The 22,946-nt window shown below is 36.3% G+C and overlaps 1 protein-coding gene across 1 annotated transcript in view; it reads right to left on the reverse strand.

The window, feature by feature from the left end:
* The window catches only part of CCDC102B (coiled-coil domain containing 102B), a 150,349-nt gene that overhangs the window by 109,713 nt on the left and 17,690 nt on the right, over positions 1-22,946 (reverse strand). The window contains exon 4 of the mRNA XM_010583295.1: positions 2,722-2,911. Within this exon, the coding sequence (XP_010581597.1) occupies positions 2,722-2,911 (190 nt within the window). The remainder of the gene's footprint in view (positions 1-2,721; positions 2,912-22,946) is intronic.

Below are 22,946 nucleotides of genomic sequence, written 5' to 3' on the forward strand. Positions count from 1 at the left end.
TGGAATCCTTGAAAAGCCACTCTCTCCTTCCTTAACCCCTTTAATATTCTGGTTATAATAACCCCTGTTTTTCATTTAAGATGAGCAGCAAGGTTAAAAAAATATGCTAACTAACTCTACAAACCACTATCTTCTCCACATGTGGCTGGCCAGGTCTCCAGCGCCATGACTGATTTGGAGGTGAACTCATTGCTAGAGTATTTTTTCTCATAAGGATCTTTCTATCTTACTAAATTTTTGCTGCTGTGAATAGAGTTCATTGTGGCATTAAGGATTCACCACAGTCGTCCTTTCCTCTAATACTGTTGACCTTTAATTTTACTCATGTTGTCAGTGGGTGTTTGGCTTCATAGAAGACAGGCCAGGAGCCCTAGGCACCATGAGCAAGTATGCTTTAGGATACTATGGCAGGCCCTGGCAAGGAGTCCTGGCTGGAAACGCTGCTGAAGACTACAAGACTGTTCAACCCTGGTGGTGATGCACCACAGGGCAAGGTTCCCAGCCCAGAATGGAGAAACTACTCCTGGCACAGCAGATGCCTCTATTCACAGCTCTGAGGGAAAATGCTCCCATCAAGGCCATTCTATCTCCCCCTAAAGCTGGGACAGGCAGAGGCAATATCCTTGCCTGTAGATGGCATGCTCCAATCAAGTTCTGTAACCAAGTTGAAGAAAGGGGCCAACCTTGTGAAATTCAACAATGACAAAGTCCTGCACCTGGGAAGGAAGAGTCCCTTGCAACAACAGAGGGGTGGTGGTTTTTCCAAAGTAGCTGATGCTTGGACTCTGGCTGGGCATCGGTCTGCTGGTGGTGTGTGATTGGTTTTGCATCACCTTCCCCCCCTTCACTTATTAAACTGTCTTTATCTCAACCCATGAGTTTTTTCTCAATTTTGCCTTTCCAGTTGTCTCCTCCATCCCACTGCTGGGGAGGTGAATGAGGACTGGGTGGGAGCTTACCTGCCAGCTGGGGTCAACCCATCACAAACATGCTGCCCAGAGAGGCTGTGCAGTCCTGGAGGTTTTTGAGACCCCACTGGACAAAGCCTTGAGCAACTTGGTCTGACCTCAGAGCCGACCTTGCTTTGAGCAGGAGGTTGGACTGAAGATCTCCTGAAGTCCATTCCACCCTGATTTGTTTTGTGATTCCATGATTTGCAGTTCTTCTAAATCAGAGATAGAAACAGCTGCAAACAAATCAGTTTTCACCCTAACCTTTGGATAATAACTGTTACCAATCCAACAGATGACAGATTTCATAGTTTCAGCTGACACTAAAATACAATTTTTAATTTTCTCCTTTAAACTGATAATCAATAGTTTTGAAGACAATCTTATCCTAAAATCATCAGCTAGGAAAAGGCAAACACTGCAGGGATATTCACTTTTATGAGAAGGAAAGAGAGATGACTGAGCTCCATCTCAGCCTTTTGACTTTGTTAAAATTTGTGAAGTTGTGTCAGTTAGAGTTGTGATACTAACAGAGTTGATCACAGATGTCTAGTATTCTCTGCAAGCAACATTTTAAAAAACAACCAACCAACCAACCCAGGACAGCCTTGTAACTAAAAGGTATTTGGAATACAGTAACATGCCTTAGCAGATGAGCATCTTTCTGGCAACATCTCCAACCTCAAATTACTTGCATTACAAAAAAATCATTAAAATGCTGATATGATATGGTATGATATGATATGGTATGATATGATATGGTATGATAAAATAAATACTAATAAAGGAAAATCCAGAACAGGTGTTTGTTATGCAAGATATTTTATAAAGGTAATCTATATGTGTGAATTGTAATTTGCTGCTCCTGAGCCATCACAAAAATACAGAAAAATCGTATCATTACATTTAAAAGCAGACCTCAAGTACAGAACCTGTCTCTCAATCTTTCCCAAGAGAAATTACTTATTGTAACTATACCCTAAATCTGGTCCTAGTTACTCAGATTGCCATTATTCAAGAGTAAATGCATATAAATGACAGTAAATTATTTGTTATTTGCAAATAAGAATGTTAACTGTTTCGTGTTGCCCAACTTGTAACATCAAGTATGTATATTTACTGATTGATTGGGTTGGTGGGTTTTTTGCTTTCTCTTGCACAGCCTTCAGAGTCTCAATGAAAGTAAGAGCCTTCTGGATTACCACTTAATTATTGGCATGGAAAACCATAAAATAAAGGAAATACCCACAGCTGAGAGTCTCTGAGTAATTTATCACATCATTTTTAGCAGTACAATAAGGTTTAAAAGTGAACAGAACTTTAGAGGAATAAAAAATTAAGAAATAAGGCTCTTCCTTCAGTTCTCTCTTCCCTAAGAAGTGATTCAATATTCAGCAAGACAGAGGAATGATTGGTCTCACAGCTTTTTTTGCTTTGACCTTCATCAGGACTCTATAGCTACCAAAGCTTACTTAATCTCCTCTGTTACTCCCAGTGTTCACTTTTGCTCCCTCATCTTGTCAGACTTGTCATTTCTCCCTGCTCCTTTTAAAAATAAAAAAGATATTTCTTTCTGTTTCTGTACCCTACAGAAATTCAAAGTCACTGAGTTCTAACTGTCCAGGTCTGAGATGCAGACAAGGCTGTTCTGTATCGCACAACCCTTGTTTTAGGGGCACATTTTGACATTATGAAATAGTAATTCTTTTGGGGAATGCTCTTCCAAGTAATCGAACTAAGCAATGAACATACCTTATTTTTAATTAGCAGCTTATTTGTGCATTGTGATGATCACAATTCAATTTAGTTAGTGTTGCTTTATTTTTCGTCTCCAGAAGTCCCTGAATTTCTTTTACCTGCAACTTCAATCTTCTGTTCTCTTCTCCCAAACTTTGCTTTCCTGCTTCAAGTCTCTCTCTCTTTCCCCATTCAGAGGTATTCTCAAACTGCAGTCTTTCCAGCTGGGAAGGGTTGTGGTGGGAGAAAGAACAACCAAAAGAGAGAAAAAGAAAAAAGAATAATATGATTAAAAAACCTTGTTATTTACTGGGTGAGGCTAATGGCCTCACCTCAGCATAAGGTGGGCATCTTAGAAATCAGTCCAAGATATAAATTTTCCATGTTTCATAATGTTAAGTACTTGAATTTGGAAAGAAAAAGAACAAAAGAGTCAATTTTTCATTAATTGTACCTTTACCTAAAGCATAGCTATTAGTTTAGCATAGTAACTGGTAACCAAATCTTATTTCTCTCCCTGCTATTTATGGACAACAGTATTAAAACCAAACCAAACCAAAAGACTTTGTTTTAAATAAAATTGAGACTGATATTTGGTCTGACAGTGTCAAAGTTCATTTTTTATTCCCCCAAGGAGCATATTTTTAGTTATAGTCTGTTTACACTTTAGAAGGACTATGATGTATATTCATTAAAAGGAAGAAGTTCTAAAGTATGTCTTCAGTAGTAGAAACTGCTATCCTAATGACCAGATGAAAGATTTTTAAGTTTTCAGACTACTCTGTTTCTTGAGGTCACAATTAATAGTCTTAAGGGAAATATTATCTTTTATGGCCAATGTTGTAACCTGAATTTAGGATAACCCATCTTTCTGAATCCATTTATCTAATCCACATACAGGAGGAATTACACATATCAACAAAAAGTCATGTTACTAAGTCCTATAAAATAATTACCTAACAACTGATTTTATTTCCCCCTCAGACAACTAGACACAGGTTTTGCCAAGAATGTACAAAATGCTCCTCAGATTTCAAAAGAAAAATTGATAAAATGAATTTATTTGTATAGCACAAAACAGGTACTTATCAGGTACTAAGAGATATTTATCAGATTATTATTGATAAGTACTTACTATTAACGAGTTATTATTAACTGGTACTTATAAGAAGATTAAAGGAGATTAAGATAGATTAAAAACTGTGAAAATGAAAGGTTCTTGATCTTTCAACTTACATGAAAAAAAGAAGAGAAATGCTAATACATAAAAGTCAGAATTTTAATAACTTTACAATTTTCAGTTCTGTGAAAACTAAAATTGGTTATTTGATAAAAGTATAGACTGACAACAGTGCAGGGCGTTTCATTGAAGAAACAGGATATCTGTATCAACAAGGGTTTAGAAAGGTCTAGGAAGGTGTACTTTTTCAGATGTTGGTTACTTTTATTTTAAAATCAATTTCTGGCAAATAATGAAAAGCTATTGCACATAAAGCAAAGAGAATGAGGCATTACAGCATCAGAAAAACATAATTCAGACCCTGTGAATTGTAACAATGTGATTATCTAGCTAAATCAAATAGTAAACTTGTCTGTTCCCACCTTATTTCTGAACAAATAGAAACAATTAGATACTCTATAAAGTTAAAGAGGCTCATTCAGATTTTCAGAGGAAACTAGAAATGCTTTTTGAGTCTCTCTAGTAAGGACAAAAATCATATTCAATGGAAAATAACAAGTGATTGTTTACTAACAATGATAATATTTTTCCAGATATTCCTCTAGCTAATATTCTATATATGATAAACCAGAGGATTCCCCAGAAGACCAAACAGGGGGAAGGAGGGGGAAAAAAAAAAAAAAAAGAAGAAGACCAAGTGCTTTTTTACTCCACAAGCTTCATCTTCTCATGATGAAGAACGATAAAAGACAAACAGCAGTGCTGATGTTTCAAACAGCTTCCATGTATAAATCAGACCCCATCCATAAGTTTATCCATTTGAAAATGAGGTCCATAATTTCCAAAGGTTTATATTATTTAGGTATGGACACTTCATGAGCTAAAGTTGCACCTAAATACTAAAGTATATTCCTTGGAATAAATAGGAAATCAAGAATAAAAGAACTAAGACATTACAAGAAAATATTTAATTAGCAAATTAATTAGAGCCATCTCTAAATTCCAGTTCTAAGCCAATTCACATAATGTATGGCAATCACCAACTATATGAAATGTAACAAGAGCAAGTGCCAGATTCTGCACCTGGGAGGCGGTAATCCTGGTTATATGTACAAACTGGGGGACGAGAGGCTGGAGAGCAGCCCCATGGAAAGAGATCTGGGGGTCTGGGTTGATGGCAAGCTGCATATGAGTCAACAATGTGCCCTGAGAGCCAAAAGGGCTAACCATGTCCTAGGGTGCATCAAGCACAGTATAGCTGGCCGGTCGAGGGAGGCGATTGTCCCACTCTACACTGCACTGGCGTGGCCTTACCTCAAGTACTGCGTGCACTTTGGGGTGCCTCAAAATAAGAAGGACATCAAACTGTCAGAGTGTGCCTGGAGGAGGGCAGCCAAGATGGTGAGAGGTCTCGAGGGCAAGACTTACGAGGAGCAGGTGAGGTCACCTGGCTTGTTCAGCTTGGAGGAGAGAAGGCTGAGGGGTGACCTCATGGCAGACTACAACTTCCTCAAGGGGGAGGTGCTGATCTCCTCTCTTTGGTGACCAGTGACAGGACACAAGGAAATGGAATGAAGCTGAGTCAGGGGAAGTTCAGGTTGGACATTAGGAAAAGGTTCTTCACTGAGAGGGTGGTTGGTCACTGGAACAGGCTCCCCACGGAAGTGGTCACAGCACCAAGCCTGTCAGAGTTCATGGAGCATGTGGACGATGCTTTTAGTCGTACGATTTAGTTTTAGGTAGTCCTGCGAGGAGCAGGGAGTTGGACTCGATCCTTATGGGTCTCTTCCAACTTGAGATACTCTATGATTCTAAATACAGATGATGAATACCAACTACTTCACTTAGAAAAGTCAACTGTCAAAGAGTTAAAAACTGAATGGATTATGTTTAAAGGCATTTTATTCCACCAGCAAAAGACAATTCCTCAGGCTGTTCCTTCTCATCACGGATTATTTGCTCCCCTTAACAAAGCAAACACAAGAACAACAAACGAGCAACCCTCCACACACACCAAGAGAATTCTTAAAACCTTGGCCAGTCTTCACATCATAATACACTGTTGGAGAGTATTATTTAGAGAGAACTCTGAAACAGTTCTTAAAACTGAAATAGGCCTTTGATCTAAGATTAGGCAAACTAGCAAGTAAGAAAGGAATATATTCCTTTGACGCTCTGTATCATATTTGCAGACTAACTGGGAACTAATTTTAACTTATTAAACAATTATGCTATTCAGCAGTTGTCTTTACATTATGGACTTTTTCTTGCATGAAAAGACTACACAGCTACAAAACTACTCGTTTTAGGGGGTATGGTCCATGTGGGTAAAATACAACAGAGTGAAAACCCTATATTTTATGTTCATGCTACCTCACAGTCTTTAGAGGCTTTTTACCAAGCTAAACTCCTTAGAATGTGATAAACATCTGTACTGAGATTAAACAGGGAATCAGGGAAAGATAATTTTATACCCCTGTTTTGGGGTTTGATATTTTTTGGCATGGTTTGCCCACTGATGATAGAGTACAAGAAGTTAATGCCAATGCATGAGAAAATGTTAGATGCTCACATGTTTCTAATGAGGTCTTTAAACTCTATCCACTGAATTTCTGTACAACAACTGGAAATGAAGGGATGACATACCTCTTTTTTTCACCAATTTTTTTTTCCCCCCCCCCCCAATTGTGCAGATTTATAGTTGTTCAAATACCATCTACTGGATTACAATCACAAAACCTGTATATTTTCTAAATAAGTATGCAGGCATAATATGCAGGCATAATGTCTTACAAGTACCCATGAAAGATCTGGAACACAAGAAAGCCCCATGTTCTTGCAAAGCATCTGCCAAAACACACAACTCAAATTCTAAGCCTGAAAGTTCACCTTTTCACACCGATGACACTGATCAATACCAATTCATTTTTGGCAGACTTCAAGTAGAGAGAAATCACAAAGCCATCCAAGGTTGAATTTCAGTCAGGCAATTAAGCACAAGACGACTACCAAACCAAGATCTGAGTCAAAGATAAATTTACTTATCTCTCTGTCTGTAAAATTTCAATTCATTGCACCCAAGATGTCTACAAGGTCCTATAATGATAAATTTAAATATTTAATATACAATATAGATGAAGAACTCCATAATAAAGTCAGAAAAAAATATTAACTTGTATAAAATCTTGAATAGACAATTTTGGTATAATTGATTTTACTATAAATTGTTGTCCAGCAAAGTACTAGAACTCATATTTTCTGAAATAATAATTTTCAGGGTGTTAGTAATCAGGGTTGGTTTGTTATGCATTAAAGCTCTCCCAAACTATACCTTATGCGTATCCCAAATACCACTTTTCATATGATGCTCTCATAGGAAGTATTTGCTCTCTTTTTCTTCTTTGGTAAAGAACATGTGAAAAAAAGTGAGGTGCCAGATCCCAACTTTCAGTTTCCAGGTCAGAACACCAACTTCACAGAGTCATCACGTGTAATTTTGTCACTCCCAGCTAAAAAGATGCACCTTCTTTTGAGTAGACAGAATTTGTCTCTCACACCTGTGCAATGCATTCCCAATCCCACTCACACCCCAAAACCCCTGTCAGGACCCTTCCAGCTCCAGGAGTTCAGCTGGAGGCACTCAAGGCCAGCTAGCTGATGGGAGCTGTTGTAAAGAGCTGAAAGAAGACTCAGCAGAGGGAAGTCTCTCTTTGCTTCAGGGCTGCTTTTAACCTGAATATTCCAGACCCCATCCTTGACAGAGCTATGTTGCAAATATTTACATATTTGCATTTAAAACAGACAGGAAAGGTTCGTATCAATGTAATACAGATTGCAGAAAACAGTTTTGATACACCTATTGTTTTATGAGGAACACAGGTGTTCCTGAACTGACTAGTCTCATCCTTCTATATGAATTTTTCAACATATTTTATCTTGAGCCAAATAAAATTAATTTTATTATACTTATAAATTACATATAATATCTATTATATTGTAATAATTATTATATTTTAACTCATTTAGTGGAAAACTGAAATATTGCTATTAAAAAGGCATGAAGGAGAATTTACTTTTTTTTTAATATATGAAAACTGAAAATTATTGACCAAGTATTTGTTGGTAACACCTTTGGTAATCTTCCTAAAGTAAAGGAGGATGCATACGTTTATTTTAATTGAAAATTAAAGAATATTATTTTACATTACTTTTTCTGAATTTTTGTATTCTATATTAATAGATAATCTAATCAAGTCATTACAATCTTTAAGCAGGATACTTCTGGCATGCAGAATAATGAGCATGTGTAAAGATACATGTTGATATTTGCAGAATAAAAATTCAAACAAAGAAAAAATATTTGCTGTTTGCAATATTTTTCCAATGACATACATGAATCCAGTTTTAGTTATCAATTGTTACTTGGTCGTATTTTCAAAACAATTTAAGCAACTCAACTCTTTAAGCAGTATGGGTACTGCATGTATCAGGTGTGAGAAGTATTTCCTATGCAAGTTCAGCTACTTGTTCCATGAATTAGCTTCACCCTCTTAATTTAATTAGGAATTAAAACATCTTAATGGCTTAATGGTTGCTCATGATAGAAACAACAGTATGTTCACTACAAAGGCCTACTGTGAAAGTACAGTATTATTACAGCTTTTAGTGGTGCATTTAGATCCATAAAAAAAAGAAAGTTGGGTTAATTTTACTTTTTTTTTTTTTTTTAAAGTGAGTTAGAAATTGCAATGTTATATTCTCTTGCTGTTTACCTTCAGAGATGAAAAACAGATATTCACAGGAGTAACGTCCCATTCAAGAATTGCACTACTGTTTTTCTAATTGAAAATTTTCTAACTTCTAAGAGTTTTATTTTTATGTAAGAGATGAAGGTACATTCCTATAAAGCATATAAACTTAAACACCTTGGAAAGTTGCTTCTCTATCATTCAAGTCATTCTTCCAAACTGAATAGGGACACTAAAGCAAAGAAAAAAAAAAAATCAGGTCTGGAATTAAGTTAGGAAGAACAAGCAAAATTAAGTATTTCATGATCTCTTCAACGTAATTTTGTGCAAAAAATCTTGCAGGTTTATGGTCTTTCAGAACACACCCAAGCCTGCTCGTCCCTCTTTGAGATGTTGTAAGAAGGGTCTTTTTATAACTTGGTGCTTTAAATTCTGGAAAAGAAAAGATTAAATGCAATGACTAAAGGCAATGCTAGGTGTTAACTCAGATTTTTGAGAATGTATTCCTCTCATTTAAACAAAGCAAAAGAAAACAGAATAAGCTTCAGGGATCCATTTCCCTCTAGAAACAAGACTTGGAATGTTGTTTGTTTTTTGAATTGAAAAAGCGTACCAAACTTATTTTCCAATTACGAGCTCCCTGCCATTCAAGAAAGTAACTTTTTCACTTAAAAAAAAAAAAAAGAAGAGAAAAAAGAGTAGTTACATATGCTGATGGGCTTTGTAGACTGTTTCATAACTGTACAACTAGAGCTGCTCTGAGATGGACCCATTCCCCCTCACTGAGCTTGAATGCACCCCTGGGATCTTTTGATCTACCCCATGCTACACAGTTTCAAAAGGCTGAACCTCATCCATCATGCAAGTAATTTGTGCAGACCTGCTTTCCTCTCCACTACACCACCAGAGAAAACAAGTGTTGTGAGACCTAATACAGCAAGATGAGGAAAGCAGCTAGATGAACTTTTCTCACCAAGGAAGTTGAGCCAGATACTATTGAAAATGCAACGCAAGGCAAACATTCGAACAGTGTTAGCTGTTTTGAACTGACCTAATGAAATTTTTGTGGGCATATACGTGTATATAAAATACATACACACATGTATATGTGTATACACATAGACATGTTCCTGTGTTTCTTTAAAGGGAACCTGGCATTTTTAAAAAAATTTTTTTATCCTTCATTACATAAAAAAACCAGATCCTTTAAATGAATCTATTGCTGCCTTAAAGTCTATCTCCTTTCACTTTTCACACAAAAACATTTCACAGGAACAGGAATACTTATGTTTAATTTTGAAATTTATTACTGAAACTTCAATTAAAAATGCAAGTTGATTGAATAGCAGTGATACTTATCTCACATCTTCAGTGAAAAGAATTTCACAGTTTGTTTTCCACAGAAAATATATATTGCCATATGTGTACAGAGAATAAGAATTTTAGATGTTCTCAGGTAGAGCTACAGGTTCTGATTTATAAAGGAATTGAAAGCTTATGAAACAATGTGCAATGTGTGAAAAAAAAAACCTCAGGATGTTTCATTTTCCCTTCAAATGTGAATATTTTCTCTCCAGAAAATACCTCCACAAACTTGCCCTGAATTTAAGTTTTCAATAGGATGACCAGAGTAATGGTGGAAGCGTAGAGTTAGGTCAAGGTACTGTCAGTGAAGTGGATAATTGCTAAGGTGAATGGTGGAAATTAAGTACAGTGTACTGACCTTTTGAAACTGGTTAATTACGTCTTAGAGCTAACCTACACCATTTTATGACTAATATTAAAGACAGAGCCCTGAGAAAAAACAGACACAGAAAAAGGAACTCCTCCTGGTACAGTTCATTAGCAGGAAAATCTTAATGCTCTACTTCAGTTTAAGGCAGCACAATAGTGGTTGAGGCTCAAAAAGTTTTATCAAAACAAGTTTATTTCTCCTTCCCTTTAGTCAAGGGAAGACGGAGTAGGATGGAAGGCAACAATTAAACTGCCTGCCCATTTTTAATGGGACTAATGACAGCAAAAAGAAGTATGACGAAAAAGAGATATAACAGTCAATATTATTTCAGATGGAAAATGGAAAATTTTTCCACACACTCCCCAGGAGAAAAGGGGATTAAGAAAGCAGCAATTTTTGTTTGATTTTAGCCCAAACTTTTGTTAGCTTCCTATAAAACTTGGGAAAAAGGGAGGAAAGTATACTTAGAGAGTTATGACCTCCAGCTTTCTAAGGGAAGCCTTTAAAATAGAGATGGACAGAGCACAAGCATTATGGTAAAAAGCTGTAGTTTTGATATGATCTGACTGACAATGATAACAAACTCATATGACTGACAATGATACAAGAAACAAAAAATTCCAATTCAACCAGAAATTCTCTCTGCAAAAGGCTTTTCTTTTCCAAAACTGGCACTTTTTAACAACCACGTTTTCTGAGAAAAATTCTCCAAACATCTTAAATGAAAGTTTTCCATACATGATGCTTCACATGACATGCAAGGCCTTTTCCACAGCAGAATTGACTGAAAACAGAAGTTTCATTTATTTATTTACAATCTGAACCTTACTCAACCCCACCAAAACATTAACTTCTAATGCTATCTGTCTTCATACTAATAATCTACATATAAGCCAAATATGGCCTACAGACTTGTGACCCGTAGAGGCAAGAATTCCTGTTTAAACTAATAAAAAGAAACCTCTGGCAGCCTCACTCAAATACCTGTAAAACATGTGTTTCGGCTTGCACAGATCAGAAATGAAAATTTAAAATCAATATGGTTTTTTTATGCTTTAAATGACTGCACAGGGCTTTTGGGGGTTTTAAACCAGGATGAATAAATACACATTTTCAAGATTCTTGATATCCACGCTATATTGTGCTTGGAGGTCATTTCCACTCATCTATGCTGCAAATTATTCTACAAACTCAAAGAGAGAGACAAGTTAAACTGAAACTTTAATAAGTCACAGGTTGATTATGAAATAAGGATCATGTCACGTTCCTAAAAAAGAAAACCTATTGAAATAACCATAGATTCATAAAGAAATTAGTGAATTTGACTCTTACAGATCTTTTCCCTGCAGTTACTTACAAAACTCAGCAAAGAAAGCTCTTTGTTTCTGAAGCAAATGTTCCTTTTCTGTAACTCAGACAGGAATACTAGCTGTCATATCCAATAACCTTTTCAAAGCCAGAGCCAAGAACATGACAGTTGTGCAGTTTTACCAAGCATCTTCCAAGTTATTGCACATTGACAAGAAATGCAAGGACAGAGAATCTGCCATTTCACAGTGATAATTTTGTTTGTTTATGAGATGTCGTCAACTTCTAAAGTATTGAATGTGTTGCAGCTGCTAGAAGGAATGGCAAAAGTGCAATTTCCTTAAACATGGCACCTAGGTAGATTGGATCAAATGAATTAAAAACCAAGCTCTGCCTGGGGAGTCTACCATCGAGCGGAAGCATCACCTTTCTTCATTAAGAGTGCATTGTGAAACATAGTTACAATTTGTAAGATAACTATAATACTGGGTCTGAAGCTCTTTTATCAATGGTCTAAAAGGAATGGTATTAAACTGTTGAAGATACTCTCTCAGCACAACTGGGAGAAAAAAACATGTCTGTACTGGAAGATCAGGAAAAACATGATACAGGCAGAAGCATCTTCAAAGAGATGTTACATACAAGCAGAAGAGATCAGTTAGATTGCTGAATCTGATTCTCTGGAATCCCTTTTGGTTTTAGATCAGAAGTGTCTAGAGAACTTGGAAGATGACAATGGCTTCATTCCACTGCGTACCTCCCTTTGGGAAAAGTGTAAGAGGAAGACAGACTTCACATAAGCAAGACTGCCATGTCCAAGCAGATAGGAAATATTTTCTAGAATCTTCATTACCTGCAACATACCCTTTATTTTGTTTGGGAGCTTGAGGTTTTTAAATTTATTTTGTTCTGAGATTTCTACTGCTAGAAGTCTATAAGAGCTTGGTGATAACTGCAAAAGCTCCTAAGGTCTGCCTGCTTCCAAGCCCAGCACTGCCGTGCACAGATGTGATGTTTGCTGGCAAGCAAAACTATTACTCACCATGTGTGACACTAGGCAGTTTTGCAATTATTATTTACACTGTATGTGACTGTTTCTAGAATTCTTTTCCTTTTTCATCTAAAAGAAGTAATCAAAGTCTACCAGAATCCGTAGCACTCCTTCCACAGGAAAGGGAAGACAAATGTTGGCTACCTTTTTATTTGACAAGTACTTCAATATTTAATATAGGAAAAAATAAATTTACTCTGCTTTTTCTCTTATTGTGAGCAAGTCTGCCAAGAACACCATTTAGTCCATCAGAAACTATACTAAAAGCATGATAAATGTTATTGTGCCTGACAATATCTAGAGACATCAAGCCCTCCAACAAATTGAACTTTTTAATGAATGCTTATATTCATAACAATGCATGTATCTGAGCACCAGCATGTTTAGTAATCAAATATTTCTTCCTTCTGGTACTGCTCAAATGTTTAAGTCTGCTGCAAGCTGATATCATTGCACTATGTTGACATTAAAAGAAAAGTCACTGATTTGCTGGCATTTGTTTTCCTCTTCCACATCTACACACAGAGAAAACTTTTGTGTGTATGACTAATTTACCGCAAGTGATTTATGCAGGAATATAAGTTGTCCATAGATACATAAAAAACTAAAGGCTGAAACTTTACATCAATCATGAATAATGTATGCAGAGAGCCATAAATAAATTCAAGAAAAGAAAATGCTGGGAGTGAGGTGGGGAAAATTACCCTTGATCTCTCAGATTTTTCTTTCCATGCTGATTGTGGCACTGCTTTTATCAGTTTCTTTTAAGTTCAAGTTGATAAGGACTATGTATTACATTAAAATAAACTTACCATCTTCACTAAAAAACTAGAAATGGTGCCCATTTAAAATCATCTTTAACACAGCTTTAACAGTCCACATTAACGTGCATATCAGGACATGACAGTCCTGACATTTCAGATGATGTTTGCTTCATTCGTGGCTAACAGGTACATCTGCATGGATTGTAATGTAACTGGTGGAGCCCCACTTCAAACAACGAATTCACATGAAGAATTGTTTAACATCAACCACCTGCTGTTCAGGAGAATCTACTATGCGTTCAAGGAAAAAAACTTCAGAGTAACTACTTTTACCTATCTAAACTGTTGAGATCAGTAAAGAGAATACCAACACATCATGCACTCATTTTTAGTGGAAAATTATGAAGGGATTTTATCTTATTTTAAACAAAAGAGATATTTATATTTTTCAGGTGGAAAAGATAAGGAAGATGACTAAACAAATACTGAAAGCTTCTTGCTGTATGCTAGCCTTCTTCACTGTAATGACAATTCATAAAAAGATTGAGACTAGAGGAATATTCAGACTCTCAGTGTCTACCAAGTTGTACAGTACTACTTAGTTATTTCACATTTTCATATGTGAATAACAAGCTATTGCAAAAACTATTTAGAAAACCAATTTGAACTGGAAAGGACTGTTAGAATAAAGATATACAAACACATGCTATAAATAAATATCTGATAGCCTTAAGATGCAAGGACAATTCTGTCAAGCAGACATTCTTGTAGGTTTGCCAGAAAAGTATGAATGTTTGAATGAATATTTAAAAACAAGTAAGAGTATGATTATCTTTTCCGATACATCTTGTGCTATTTTAGCTGTCTTCTCCCACATAATGTCTATTTTTATATTTACATAATTACATGATCCTCTTAGAGCCCTACTATCTCAGATTCCTCCTGATTTAGTTCAACATTAAGTAAACAAAAAATTCTGTATCCGCACCTGCCTCCCCCCGCAATTTTACTGTTGATGGAGAAGAAGAGTAAATCTGTCAGGTAAACTATGACCTAGCTGATAATTAAAGTTTAGGATTTAAAACTGAAGGGAAGTAGTTGGTTTCTTTCTGAAATATACATCCACCAAATAAAATTAAGACAAAAAAATCTGCCTTAGTTAAAACTGCAGGAGAAAGAAGTCTGCACTTGTACTATCTTCAGGCCAAAAAAGGGTCTACAATAACAATACTTGCCAGTGCCCAAAACTTGGTGGTAAACAGATTGACTGAAAGGTTGTCCTATCAGAAACTGAAAATATATCTTACATAGACAATACACTACAGTGTTTAAATAATTACAATTAATGATTAAAGAGACTTGCTACAAGTATATTTCATTTTGCAGCTAAACCCAATGAGCCTTGACAAAACCAGATCCACTGAAAAGCATCTACAATCTCTTCAAGACACAGTAGTCACATAAAGCTGTGGTCCTTAATTCTACAGCTCTACTTATAAAAGTCTGAAGGATAGTATCCTGAAATATATTACTCTTTTTTTAGCAATAAAGAAAGAAAGAAAGAAATTCTGCCACAAGGATTCAGAGTCCTTGTAATTCTGATTGCATCTCTTTAGTCTTTCTTCTAATAGCTGGTGGTCTGTATAACAATAAACTGTATGAAAAACAGTGTGGTATCAACAGAAGGCATTTTTCAAATGCAACTATAATATACTTTTTTTTAATTAAATAAATAAGCTTTATGAAGTACTGCTGGCAAATCATTAGCATACATAATCAGAAGCTACAGATTAACAAGGAATTTATACAAAGCACCTGTGCACTTACCCCTAAACTAGTATGAAAATGAACTTTCCAGAAGACCAAGTGGTATCAAAAGGAGATATCAATCATAATTTAAATTCAAACAAAACCAAACAAAAACCCCCACCAAACAACAAAGGTTCCCATTCAATGTTTTTTTTTGTTTACTTTCTCATATATATATATTAAAAAAAGCAAACTAAGGCATATATTCTTGAAATACTGAAATTAACATTCACACTCACACTATATGGAAAAATTGCACATCTCTTGTCCTTTGTTTTACTGAATGTACCCAGGGGAAAAGGGATGATGACATGTGTTCTAATAGCTACATAACAATAAAGAATTTTTCCAGACAAGAATACTGAAGTCATCTTACATAAGAAAACAGTTCTATTAAAGTATAAGCCAAATGGTAAACCATTCATAGGCTGTCTTGGAAACTGAGGGGCTTTCACCCACACTCTAAAGAGAACAAATATATAAAAGCTTTATTCATTTTTATAGCCAGGCAATATATCAAACATGTCCACATGTCCTGATCAACTAAGTTACTAATGCACATGAAAAATGAACCATGTACTTTATTATCTTTCAGAAGAGAACTCAGCAATCCGTAGTTCAAGATGCAAACCTCATACATTACCAGTCCACACAAACACCTGTCATTTTTCTTATCAGTAAAGTGTGTTTCAGCTGAGAGAAGTGCAGAAAAAACTGATTCCTTGGTCACATATATATTAAAAAAAGTATACTTGATTATTATGAGCACTAATGCATTTTCTATGGGGAAATTCAATCAGCAAAAATAATAAAAATAAGAAATACTAAACGTGAATATCATCTACCTTGCAAAATAAAACAGAACATCAGCATCATCTGTCCTCATTCTCAATGCAGCTTATATTTGCCAATATAAATATTTCAGTATTTTACCACCATTCCTGGTTGGGGAGCTCTCGTATGCCTGTTTGCGGTCAAAAATGTAGAAGGCCATATATATATATACACACACATACCTCAAAATAAAATATTTGGGTAAGAACTATTCCTGAATTTTATCATCAATATTAATAGTCACTGAGTTTCTAAGTAGCCTAGATGAAATAATCACTGTGAGTACATTCTCCAGGTTGAAGTTGAAAGTGCTCTGGTTTAAGTCGCTCCTTGAGTTTCTGGGCATTTTCTCAGGGATCATTGGGGGACTCTTGGGAACCCTCTGAGATACTGGTGGGTACTGCTGCTGCCACATAAGGAGCCACTGAAATAACTGTCCCTTCACTGTGAGAATCTTGGACCCAGACAGGGCTTCAGAAGGAGGATGCAGCTCTGGAGTGTCAGGCTGCAGGGAGTCCCTTGAGCCTCTCGCTGAGCACATGGTCTCCTAGCCTGCAGGAGGTGTGTAGCTGTCAAGGGGCTGTGCTTCCTTGTGAAAGACCTGCGGGAAGAGGCCACCAGACTGCACAGCATCAGAGAGGATGAGAAACAGATGGACTAGATCGTCTCTGAGACCTTGCAGCTTCAACAGCCCGAACCGCCAGCTGTAGGGGAGGGGCAGGAAGAGCCTATGCCTATGAAGCTGGAAAGTGGAAACTCCCATGATGATGAAGGCTGGAAGCTAGTGACTTCTCACAATAGGAAGAAGGCTTATGCCCAAACTTGATAACCTGCAATTTCAGAAAAGGTTCACTGGCCTTGCAGTTGATGAGAAGCCTCTCTGGTGGGTGAGCCTGAGCCACTCAGGATCACTAGAAGGAAGCGGTGAATAGAATGAATACCCCACAAAAAAATTGAAAATCTAGATTTCTAAATTAGAAAAAAGATAAGAAATCTCTACAGGATGTCTGAGTCCTGTTCCTCCTACATTTTGACAAATTTGCCATAATGTTTTACTTCTTTTAAGCTGGTTTAATAATATCTCTCGGTTACAAATATCCTATCTGTCAAGATACTGGGAAACATTCTGAAATTCTCCTCTCTTCCCCCATAAGATGAACACATTAAGTGAGACCTATTTACTTACTGAAAAAAATTAATTATAATTAAATTACCAATAATAAATGGTCCATCAAATCATTGTTCCTTATACTATTTAGAAGAAAATACTCAGATTTTCTCATTTTACATATACGCAACCTATATACACATAAATAATTTTATGCAGACACATCAGTTGACCTTATAGCTATATTACATTATAGGCAACAGTAGACATACTGAAAGATTTTATTACTTGAAGAAAAAGTGAAGGATATCTTACCAATAGCTATTCCCCATCTCCTCCTTTTCATTCTGCAAGTAGTATCCTAGAATCACAGAATGGTTGAGGTTGGAAGGGACATCTGGAAGTCATTTTGTCCAAACACCCTGGCTCAGGCAGCACCACCTAGAGCCAGTTGCCCAGGACCATGTCCAGATGGCTTTTGAATATCTCCAAGGTGGGAGACTGCAACTTCTCTGGGAAACCTGTGCCAGTGATTGGTCAACCTCACAGTATAAAGGTGTTTCTTGATGTTCAGAGGGAGCCTCCTGTGTTTTGGTTTGTGACCGCTGCTTCTGATTCCATCACTGGGCACCACCGCAAAGAGCCTGACTCAATCTTCTCCACACCTTCCCTTCAGGTATTTACAAACATTCTTAAGACACCCCTGAGCCTTCTTTTCTCCAGGTATCTCTGCCTTCCCTCATATGACAGATGCTCCAGTCCCTTCATCATCTCTCTGGCCATCTTCTGGACTCTTTCCAGTATGTCCATGTCTTTCCTGTACTGGAGAGCCCAGAACTGGACCCAGCACTCCAGATGTAGCCTCACCAGTGCTGAGCAGAGGGTAAGGATCACTTCCCTCAGCCTGCTCGCAGTGCTTCTCCAAATGTGGCCCAGGATACCATTACAACTCTTTGCCCCAAAGGCATGCTGCTAACTTCCATTCAAATTTTATTTAATATTCTCTTTTTTTTTTCTTCGCTCCACCCCCAACATCAACGACATTACTAGGCTTTCTCTTTTAGTCAACCCTAATGTTATTTTCCAGCTCTGACTGGGACTAAGACCTTCACCTCTGGCTGACACCATGAAGGCCCTTGCAGTACAGATCTCTTGGCTGTCCTAACTTTCCTTGGGCCCCCTAATTCCAGCCCCACTCTAACAACACCTTTAAGCTTTCTCTTTTGCTCAACCCTAACCCGAGCTTCTGGCTCAGACTGGGACAAAGAACCTTACCTCCAGAACTTCTGTCAGTATCACCTGCAACCTCGCCTGCTCTGTGTTTCTTATGTTCGACACTGTTCAGAAATATTGCCCTCCTACTTCTATGGCTTTGCTGTATTTTAAAAGTAATGCTCATGGTATAAAATGTACCAACAACTACATCAAAGGTCATATTGGCTTTACTCGGCTGTGCCAAAAAGATGCTACGCTAGCATACTTCAGTAATTTGACTCTGCAAATTTATTACATGGCTTAAGAAAGTCCCCGTTTGCTATGATCTTTCAGACTATCCAATATCAACTTGCTGCTTGGGATGCATTCTAGCCTACTTCTTCATAGTAGCCACTTCCAAAGGTTTCCCAGTTCCTTGAAACTCCTTATAAGTCAAACACTTTTTGTTCCTCTTTGTACAAATCTGAAGAGAGTGACCCTCAGAGTAATTCCTGACTGCAGAAACAAAAGCTGAAAACTTGGTTCCAACAGAATTCAGTAACTATATACTCATAACTTTAACATTGGGCATCCTTTAAACAGCCTTTGACTTTAAGGTTGTTTTTCGAATAATGACAAAACCCCTCAGACTCAGGTGCTTCCCATCATTAGAAACAGAGACTGAATCTAAACTCCTTTGGAGGTACTGGGCACCTTTTTCTAACATCCTTTTTACTGCAAGCTCTTCAAATGATCAATTTTCTGTTATGTTTAGCAAAATATTGGTGCCTAGGTAGGCATGACCTTACATAAAAATGGCATGTACAACATGCCCATTTGCTATATTGCTAAATGCAAGTGATATTTGAGATGGGATTAACATGACTTAATTCTCAAACTGCATTTCCTTTTCTGCTTAGAGCTGAACAAAATAATTATACTTCCAACTGAGATTAATCTAAATGAACATTATACAGTGGTTTAGGTGAATGTAAAGTGTTCTCTAATCTCAGTCAAGGAAAGAATTCACATTTCAACTAATCCCTTGGAGAATACTGCTTGAAATTTATAAGGGACACACATCAACCAAACTCTCAAATCTTGACAAGCCATCATTCATCTGGAGAGTGAGAACTCCAATGTGCTAACAAGTGCATAGTTGCTTTTGCTACTATGCATGGAGAGGTTGAATATCGAGGGAATAAACAAGTAAAAATTCCCATGTTGACTAAAAATCAACTGATCTAGGAAATGTATCTGAAATTAATTTCTTTAAAAAAATAAAAATCACACCTTAATATTTATGTCTCACTACCAAGCAAGGGAAAACTGGAGCTCTCAATATTCATGCCAAAAGAGTTTTGTTCATTTGCCTTACAAACAGTAGCATGCTTTTCTTGCAGTTGATTGTAATATGACATAACACAGCAGGGGTGATGGTGGTAATAGATTAAACACACTGTGTTAAAAAACTTAAGTAAATGGCAAAGATTGTTTTAGGCATAGGGATTATAGCAATTATTTCTCCTAATTTAATCTGAAATCTCAAAGGACAGCTGGTTTGGGGCATTCTTAACCAAAAAGATCTGAAGCTAAGCATAAGCTTTCATCCCTTAATTTGCCTTAGTGACATCTTGGCTTTATGAAAAAAAAAAAAAACAAACAAAAACCCAAAACCAAACCAAAAAAACCCTACTCACTAGTTCCCAGTGTGCTTAAAGGTTGAATACTAGACATTTGGGTTTATATTTCAAAAGAAGGTATAATAGACCTCTGCTGAGAACCTTTTTTTTTTTTTAAATGACACTTGAAACCTTTTATTAAACTTTGCTTATTTCCCTTTTCATCTAAGTATGGGCAACTTCAGTATTGCAACAACTTTAAGAGTTGTGATCTGAAGTCAGTTTACTTGTTATTAGTGCTCTTATCAAGGGAAGAGAACTGGGGGTGGGGTGGAGGTGTGTGGCTTTTTGTTTTTTTTCCTCCCCAAACCTAATACAACAAACTTCTTCCCAAAATAACGAACACAGACTACGCCCTTAGAAAGCTGAGCCTGACTAATGCAAATCTTTTCCAACATCAGGATAAAGAACAGATTTTTCAGTTTGTATGCCTATGAGTAGAAATACATACACAGACTGTATTGGAAGTAAAATTAAGTTTCTATTCTATGGAAAAGTATGACTGATTAAATTTTCAGTCTTAACTCTCAGAACACTGATAATTTATCTATAATTTACCAAAGATAATTTAAAAATTTGGGATTTTTACTGATAAACAGCATACAAATGTAATAGTAGTCGAGACTATAACAGCCTGCCTCACTTTGCTTCAAGTTCTTATCTATTACTGTGTGTTTAGTAACACTATTAGTTATTATTAGTAACTAATTCAGGGACTAAAAGAAGCTATGAGCCATTCTAATAAGCACTGTAAAATGAAGATGATAACCCCTATTAAAAAAAATACAGGGATTTGTCACAAGAAGATGAATGTAGGCATGCAGAAAATCACCTGGGGGAAACAAAAAAAAAAGTAAACAGTGCAATGGGTAATCTCTCTCTCTTTTTTTTTTTATTTAATATATTTTTGAAGTTTTATTTGCCATACAGAAGGTCAACACCTCCCTGCTGCCAACCGATTTCTAAGCCGACCTTCCATCCTGACTTCATATTGCTGAATTGAGCCAAATATGTAGACAAATGAGGAACTGTAAGAAAACAGTAAATCAATAGTGGTCAGCACGATTGGAAGCGCTCAAAGCAAGTTCAGATTGTCATCAGTCTCAAGAATTTCCTAGACTGTATCAATATGATGTGCTGCAGATCAGAACATTGTTCAACCCAACTTACTAGAAATTATTAAATTAATAATATTAAAGATGTAACAAGAATGACAACTGATAGACAGGAAAAGAAAATACTAAGTAAAATTATCTCAGTTTACAGTACATTTTTCGATGTAACTGCTAATGAATCATACCAACAATACTTCAAAACCAATAGCAATAGTCAAAGCACTCTATATTTAAGTTAGGAACTATGCAAGATCACTTATCTTACAGATGAAGATTGTTGACTTTGCAGATTAATAATTAAGTGATGCTGGGAATAGGATGTTTGCTGTAATTGTAGATCTCTAAAAATAAATACATCTTAGATTACTAGAATACTTAATAGTGTGAAACCACAGTAGAATTTGTAATCATTACTTTCCTGTAGGCAAAACAATTCATACCAACATACTTAATAAAAATTTGCAAGTCTGATTGGACATAACATTAAATTTTCAGGAAAATCAATATTGCATCAAAGTTGCTCGATGAATACCAGACTATTATACCAATGTTATTTCAAGTGCAGGTAATTTGCTTTATACACCAGATTCCAAAATTTGCCACATTCTGGTGCAGTGAGCGTTCTCGTTATACAACAGCCTATGCTAAAAGGGACAGATTAAGCCAGTATTTGAGCTTATTTTCTCTTCTGAACTGAAAGTTCAACAGGATTCAAGAAATGCAGAAACTGGCTTTGTTCAAAGAAATTTTCAAGTGTTGTGTTGCTTAGACTTCAGTTAAATATGGTAGACAGCATTGTCTCTGCACAGCTCTCCTTTCAGCATATGAACCTGAAATATACAGCTTTAGTCACTTGATCTAGATAAGAAATTATGTAAGATAATTTCTATAGTGCTATGGTCTGGTTGCAAGTGCCTGTAGAAATAGTTCTACTGTTTCCAGTACGGTTTACATGACACCTCTTCTGTTTTATCTGAACCATACCTATAGTAACACATTATCTTGGATAACTTATTTTGAAGTTTCAAAGGTCCCTGAAGAATCTTGTAGCACAGTTTTTAATCACCTGTTACTACACAGTTTAAATTAGGAACTAATCCAAAGTTCATTGACATCAGCAGATTTCTCATTGATTTCAGGATATCACTTATGCTGTTGCTCAAAGAGCATATTTGCATATTTGCTGCATATTTGCAGTACTCCACTGATGTAAACAAGAAAAGTTTTATGACTGTATCCAAACAAAGCACTCATTAATTTTTCCTAAGATTGAATCCTTTGTTTGAAAGTAATCTGAAAATATAATGCTTCAGTGCAGAGGCACCTCCTTCAGTGCCAGACAGTTCTCTTTAAGCATGAAGACCAAAAAGTAAAATTCCTATCACACATTACAAAGAAAAAAAGAGGAAAAAAAAGGAAAAAAAAAAAAAAGCATGGCTGGTTCTCTTTCTTTCCTACATCCCATTAAAGTACTACTTCTTTGTTCAGGAAGCAATACAACTTTCTTGTATATACTATAGCTGAGTCAAAAAGAAAATTCCATTTCAGCAGCCACAATGAAACAATAAAACTGATTTTTTTATTCCTCACACATAAGTTGGAAAGCAGAATTACCTAACTATCCTGAAAGTTGTATGAATATAACTATATCCTAGATGGCAGGCATGAAGCTACATTAATTCTAACACTAAAAGTTTAGGCACCTTCTTTATTTCATAGAACATGACAAGA

Source organism: Haliaeetus leucocephalus, unplaced genomic scaffold, assembly GCF_000737465.1.
Source record: "Haliaeetus leucocephalus isolate CR32 unplaced genomic scaffold, Haliaeetus_leucocephalus-4.0 Scaffold889, whole genome shotgun sequence".
NCBI lineage: Eukaryota > Metazoa > Chordata > Aves > Accipitriformes > Accipitridae > Haliaeetus > Haliaeetus leucocephalus.